The sequence below is a fragment of the Eurypyga helias genome, unplaced genomic scaffold (genome assembly GCF_000690775.1).
Source record: "Eurypyga helias isolate BGI_N326 unplaced genomic scaffold, ASM69077v1 scaffold21987, whole genome shotgun sequence".
NCBI lineage: Eukaryota > Metazoa > Chordata > Aves > Eurypygiformes > Eurypygidae > Eurypyga > Eurypyga helias.
The window spans coordinates 23,383-30,869 of NW_010261378.1; the positions used below are offsets into that span (position 1 = coordinate 23,383).

General features: G+C 38.2%; 1 protein-coding gene across 1 annotated transcript in view; it reads right to left on the reverse strand.

The window, feature by feature from the left end:
• The window catches only part of TWF1 (twinfilin actin-binding protein 1), a gene marked incomplete at its 5' end in the record, with an annotated part of 13,095 nt that extends 6,423 nt beyond the window's left edge, over positions 1 to 6,672 (reverse strand). Inside the window, 4 exons of the mRNA XM_010155358.1 lie at positions 35 to 139; positions 2,639 to 2,734; positions 3,981 to 4,159; positions 6,595 to 6,672. Of these exons, the coding sequence (XP_010153660.1) occupies positions 35 to 139; positions 2,639 to 2,734; positions 3,981 to 4,159; positions 6,595 to 6,672 (458 nt within the window). The remainder of the gene's footprint in view (positions 1 to 34; positions 140 to 2,638; positions 2,735 to 3,980; positions 4,160 to 6,594) is intronic.
• Between the last annotated feature and the right edge of the window lie 815 nt (positions 6,673 to 7,487).

Genomic DNA, 7,487 nt, shown 5'->3' on the forward strand with positions numbered 1-7,487 from the left:
GCTTCCCACCCATGCTCAAAGACATTGTAGGTACCTCATTAATCTTAATTTGTCGAAGTTCCTCTTCTGCCGCAGTCAGAGGTGCAGGGGAGGACTGTGATATCAAATATTTTTTATATCCATTCAGTGAAACATCATCCTGAAAGCACAATACCAATATTAATCATTTTTGATAACAGATGTTTTCTTTAAAGATGCTCTATGCAGCATAAAAGCAGCAGTTACTTCCCATGCAGTTTCAATGGATTTTATTTGAATGGATTACAAGTGTGGGTGCATTTGCAAATTCAGCTCACCCTCCTGTACAGCAGGATCCACTGGGGTGCTCTTGAACTCAACTGTACCATAAGCAGCACTTCCACAAGAAGTCCCTAATTACCTTGCTAATTCAAAAATTAGCATAAATGAAGACAGTGTGCTTGAAGTTATTCAGCCTTCTTGGACAAAACCTTACAGAATTGCCACAATTCTAATAAATAACGATAATAATATTAAAAAAATTTCTTATAAAATCTGCATGCTCAGACTGGTAGCTTATTGTTAGCTTATCTCCCTGAAAGATGGGAGACAGAAATTCTACCTCAGGACAGGGAGTAAGCACATGATACTGCAAATAATTTAGGACGCAAAGTCACAAAATTGGTGAATTCTGATAACCAGTTTGGGGAATTTGTTAATATCTCAGTATCAGTTCTGGCCCTCTCCAAAGCGGTTGATACCAGAGGCAAGTACTGTTGTGTTTTTATAATTAAGGTGGTTACCAGAAAAAGGCAGGATTTCATGCAATCAGATGAATGTGATCTTATACTGAAGTCCTGAGGAGAAACAGAAAACTCTTTAGCTCTTCCCTTTCTGAAAGAGACAGACCTTCATAAATACAATTTCAGTGCCAATATTCCAGTACATCTTGCAGGAGCCCTGAGGTATTGAGATTAACACAGGTGAAGTAGCAGGTGGGACCATAACCAGGTTCCACCAGGATAACAGAGCTGGTTGCAACTAAACCACCCTTGCATCTAACAAAATAAAGGCAGAGCAACCCACTGCATGCTGACGATCAAGATTCTGCGTGAGGTTTGCGACTTGAATACTTTGAAGCAGCTGTGATTTTCACACCGATGAACATTAGAGGCCACCTACAATTAAGCAGCTTATAAAGACACTAAACCCAACAATTTAAGAGATATATTAAACTGTAATATAATGGACTTGGAAAAAGCGAGTTACATGGACTTCATCTTCTAAGTGCCCCAAACACATTCTGAGGTAACAGTAATAGACAGATGCAATGCTCCTTCCTTACAACTGAGGTGGAAGCCGAGCTCAGACTTGCATCTAGACCTACAACTTGCAGCCCAAATTCTACATACTACACAGACTGCTCATGCTTTGGTGCAAGTGGCAGTGAGAGATTAGTTGACTGAACAGGCAAGATAAAAAAAAATAACGACCTCCACCAGTAAAGCCTCTTAGCAACTGTTACCTATTTCTCTAGGTTTGTTAGTGTGCTTGATAGGATAATGAAGCCCCCATCACAGGTTAATGCTGAATGTAACAAGTTATTTACTTGGTGAGCAGCACAATTATTAGCTTCACATCCTTATGGACTTGTCTATCCACCACAAAAGCCCACGTCTCTTCCGCAGGTTTTTCTCACTACAATATCCTCTATTCTTTCAATAGTGACAGTGCTTTGGTTCACATTTGTACATACAATGATCTAATTAACAGGCCAAACAGAAGATGACTGCTGCACTCTGTCTTTGCTGAAGGAGGACAAGTGGAATGATAATTTGGATCTCTAAGTAATCATCAGTTCTCATAAAAGCTGTAAGAATTCTATATCTTTGGGAACTCCAACTTGTATTTCTTTAAAATTGGTAATGGATTAAAAAGTCAAGACTGCCTGATTATCTGACTGATAAACAGGCTGACATCACAACCATGTAAGACTTATTTCCCCAAGAAACCCAGGTAGTACAAGCACCTCATATTTCCTTACATGCACAGCACTTGCAGGCTTTTCAACATCCCACAGAGGATTGTTAAGTTTCATACATGCACCTTCCACTTACCTTACAATAACCAGTCAACTATTAGTATTACCACTGAACAAATCAGTAGCTACTCAAATTCTGTTTCTATAAGTTAAGATGGCAGCCATGGACTCGAGTTACATTTTATGGTCAAATTCTAAAGAACTGACAGCTTAATACCCTTGGTTTAAGATAAAAACATTTGTTTTCAGATGTTAATGGATTGCAGATAGCTGTTCTAGCCCAATTCCAATTCAGAACCATGCATCCAAAATGTCTTGTGTATACAACTGGCCTGAAAAGTTAGTGTTAGAGCTTTTTGAGGATTCACATGCAGGCAGTGACAACAACAGATTCTCCTATTATTCCTAGATTATTTAGTTTTCATAGCACCAACTTCTTAGCCTGAAATTGTTAAATACAATTAATTACTTGTTCAAATGAGAGAAAGTACATTTTAACATTGGAATAATACACATAGCTTTTAATTCTTTTTTCCTTAATCAAAAAAGAGCAGAAACATCACAAACTCCTATCGGTAACATCAGCTACTGTGTTTAGTTTTTAAAGGCAGTGTGCCGACTTTAAAAAGAAAAACGTACCTGTACTGTTCCAAATACTTCATCCTTAATATGACCGCCTCCAAATTCTTTCTTAAGTGTTGCCCGGGTTGCCGCATACAACATTTTTTGACGAACCTAGCATATCATAAAACAGTGTTGGTTTGGGTTCTCTCTTCTTTTTTCCTCCTTTGGTGTACACAGAGAATCTACCACGTTGGTGGACTAAGTCCATTAACAAACACCTTTCTTGAACCAATACTTCAAGTGTTGAAACTGCATTTTGAAGGTGCAATTCCTAACACAGAATAAGCTTCATGGAATAAGCTCTGGATCACGATACTAACAGACGCTACTGAATTCCCAAGGGCATGATGCTATGCATTACTATCAACGTAATTCCAAAACTAAATTGCAGCCTTAGTAAGAGCATGAGCTTTTTTTTAAGTAAAAAACAAACAAACAATAAAACCCCACAATGTAATCTTTGCTAATTTTAAATGGGAAAATTCACAACTGCTTAGATCTTTTGTCACTGTTTTGTGTCCATTAGATTTTGATTTGATAATGACTCCAGATTGTTTTGGTTCACCTACACAGTGGAAAAATGAAATTTTCTGGAGGCAGAAGATCTAGTGATGATTGCTTCCTATCAACTTGTCTCTAACACAGTCACTTATTCCTCTCTCAACAGTCCCATCTTCCCACCTTATTTCACCATCATGCCATCCTCACCACAATACTTCACCTTTTCCACCCAGCCTCTTCTATGCACTCCAAGTCTTGGCCTCTTTACTGTTTCCTAACTGCTAATGAAAGTAGTAGGAATATGGGAATACCTTTACTTTCTGTCTTCCCTTATCACACATTCCCAGAACCTGTACACAGTATCCTAGTTTCTCCTAGAAATCCTGAACTCTAACCTCAGATCCCCTCAGTGTTCTCTAACTACTGACTAAGAAACAGCATATTCTGTGGCAAGTGACAGATCCACAAATGCCAGCTGGGCAGCCAGCAAGCCAAACAGAATAAACAGCTTGAGCTCACACGATAATCCTTCTGTCTATGAAAACACCCATTGAGATTTCTATCCTATATCCCTCCATAAATTTTCAGGAAACACTGACAGAAAGATAGACAAACAAACAGGGCAACAACATTGTCCAGCTTCCTCCGGTCAGGCTAGAAACAAACTGGATCAGCTGCACTCCCCATCTAGACCCACTGATACTGCTCCTCAATCAGCTTCGAGATGTTTTCCCAGTTTTATTGGGAGGAAAGTGGGGAATGCTTCATTCCTCAAATCCTCTTCGTATCTAGGATTCCGACCGAATGGCACTGTTGAAAAATCATCAACATGAAGAGTCTGATGACTGTTACTTACAGGAGAGTGATCAGGTGACCATGCAATGAAGATCCATTCATATCCTTGAGCATTCTGAGAGTCTAATCTGTATAATATATAACACGGTTGCTTGTCTTCAAGAAGGGGAAGGATAAAGGAATCATAATCCTTTTCCCATGATCCAACTGGCCGCCTAGAGGATCCCACAATAAGCTGCTCTACAACCAATAACGAAAGCTACAGGTTAGCAACAATACAGTTAATACTGTTTTTCCAAATTAGCAATTACAATGAACAGTTAATCTTTCATAATCATGTCCACAAGAATGGAAGTGAAGAACAGTCAGTGTGAAAGCAGGTGAATTCCTACAAATTCCTACAAAACCGTTCAAACCCTAACTTACTTTAACCCAAATACAGATAGTTGAGAAGTAATGTGCTGGTTGTCATCAAGCTCTTTGATCTGAAGGGGTAAGACTGATGTTAGTGGTTTTAGCACAGTGTACACAGTAGGGAAATAAAAACAGTCTTCTGCCAGTTAGTTTCTTTTTAAATTGGAGTACTTAAGCACAAGATGAGAGTAAGTTTTTACATTTTAGAATTAGAACTATTGATGCTCTTGCTGCAACACATTAGTGTTTGTACTCACTGTAAGGCATCAATATCTCAGTTATACAATGAAAATGGTTTGGAATTAATATGCTTTGACTTGACTATGTATCCAGATAAACCTCTTTCTAATACAGCTTCATAATTATGGGGTATTTAAGTGACTGAAGTTGTTTATGTATAATTGGCTTAAGTCTGTATGGAATACTTCAGATGAGATCTAATTATGTGAACGACTGTAGCAACAAGATTTTTCTCTTATTTATAAATCACATCTCAGCTTCCAAAGGAAATTATTATTAGTCTTTCAAAACATTTCTCAGCTTTCCAGTAAATACTAGCCCCCCACAACCAACATAGAAATACCTTGTTTAAAAGGGATCCTACAAGAGTTTGAAGACCATCATAGTAGCTAACATACAAAATATCTTTTCAGAGTCTAGGAGCTAACTTCTAAAACTCCAGATAAAAGTACAACAGTATAAAAATGCCTCAACAGTAAAGCGTTCAGAGCAAGGCATGCGAACAGCTTGGAGAGGGTGTTTGGCCCTTCTCTGAATTTGATGCTAAGTAGCTGAAGCTGTACACCCAGACCGGAGTATTCGGAATATATTGCCAATTCTGAACTCCAGGTGACTTTATACTCACTTGGATTTAAGATGGAAAAATACAGTCAGAAGAACTCTATTGCAAACCTCTTCTCTTACTGGTTCAGATTAGCAGAACTCAATTTGACTATTATCTAAGGACAGTTGCTGAAAGCTCCTGCAGACAGACAAGGCAACTGTCCGTCTTCCAGTATGCTGGGAGTTTGAGAGGTTTGTTTTTGAACTGTGGAAAACAGTATCAAAGATCGGATTCTGCTTCTACATACAGACAAAATGCATATATATGTATACACACACAGAAAAAAAAAGAAATGTCTTCCATTTATGTCTTATTTCTAGGCTTTGTTTCATATTAAAATGTAGCCTACACACAAAAGCATATTGTTATTATACCTTGCATTTGCTACCTTGTGCTAGTGAGACTTTACCACAGTGACCTGCCTAAAACATGACCATTGCCACTTCCTTAAGGAAAGCAATATTAAAATCTCAGAAGACTTCCTAAGAAAAGCAAACACAAGGTAGCAGTAGGTTATTTACCTAACAATAAAAGTGTATGTGTGTATGTACATGTACATACATGTACCCTTCTCCAGCTAACAGGTATCTCTCAGTGTACCGTAAACGAATGGACTCTAGAAAGGACTGAAAACCGAAGGTGGGCATTTGATGTATTTGAAAAGATGGACTAAAAGATGGAATGTCTTACACAGTCAACCCGCACTGCTGTTTAAAAAACAAACAAACCAACCCCAAAATAAAACAAAACCCCAAACTACTACGCATTTTATCTTGCGGTGTTTGCAGCCTTGATCACTTGCCAAGAAGTTCAAAGATCAAACCCAACTTCTGCAAGAAATGATGTAATTTTATAGTTATACCTATTCATGGGATTTAAGGAATGGTTTTACCTTTGAAAATTTGTATAGTTACAGATCTTTAAACATATTTTCCACATAGCCAGATTACTGCTTAAACTTCTGCTTTAACAGAACTGTCTGCATGCAGCTGACGTCAGTATAAAAGGCAGATAACATTTATACTTCATCTAAAGTGACTATCTGCCGTGTAAGAATCTGTTTAACGAAAGTAACCAAAGGTCCAAAACACTACACAAGTGTGGAATTTTTTTCCTCTACTCTTTCTTTAATAAAAAGATAAGATTAAGCTCATTTATATTATCCATAGGAAATACAGAGCAGTTCTTAGTAAAATATAAAATGACATTTGGAAGAAAAAACAAACAAACAAAAAAAAAAGGCAAAAATACAGTTGCATCGTCCTGAAAAGCTCAGTATCTCCAAAACTTCCCTTCTGCACATGAAACACCTTAGTAACATTAAGTTTTGTTTCGGTTTTTAAACAAAATGTGCAGGCACTAAAACAACTAGGAAATTATCTAAAAAAATTAAGAAAAAGATTACAATTTGACTAACCATTGTCAATGACTATCTTCAAAAGCCTGTACTGTCCATTTCTGGCTCCAACAAAGGTGTCTTTAACACTCCCACTAGCTGAAAAAAAGAAAATAAAAGTAATCAAATTAACACATTTCACTTCTCTAGGACAAAGAATATTCACAAAGGTAAAAATGACACTGGAACAGCATGCAACTGGCCCTTCCCTACAAAGCTGGACTGAAAAAGGAAGACATCATGTTCCCTCTGTGCTGCATACTGTTCCAGCCACCAGCATGCCACAGAAAGATGACAGGCAACGCTACAGAACAGCCCTGCTTTCTAGCATGCGTGCTAGAAATACGGTGAAAATTAAAGGTGACATCGCATCATCGCGCTCAGGTTTCAGAGTTAACCCAGCAACACAATAAAAATATGATGCATCTCAAATTACAATAGCTTTATGAAGCTTGCAGACTTAGTACAAACTTCCAGACAGAAACTTTACACTTGCCAGGAAAATGTTAGAGCATGTCTGGCGAAAGAGCCGGTCTTTCCCCAGGACACCTCTCTGAAGAGTACCAGTGAAGGCTCACGCCCACTGCTCATCTTTCACACCGCCTGACCTCCCTGTATGTATCTTGATGACACTGTTCAAATCCTGGTAGCTTTACAATTAATTTACAAAGTAGTAACTAAAAGTATTTTCAAGTGTCTGTAACTCACACTGACACTACACCGCAAGTGTGACAGACTCGCTTCCCTAAGCACACTGAAGAACTGTGCTTGAGCCATGTGAAGATCATCGCCTCAACTGCGCTGCTCAATAATCTGAATGCAAATCAGTTTAATTATCCCACAGATAGGGGGGTTGTACAGTATTTATTAAAGAACATGTACTGCAAGCTGGTACTTTAAGTAATCCCATGGCA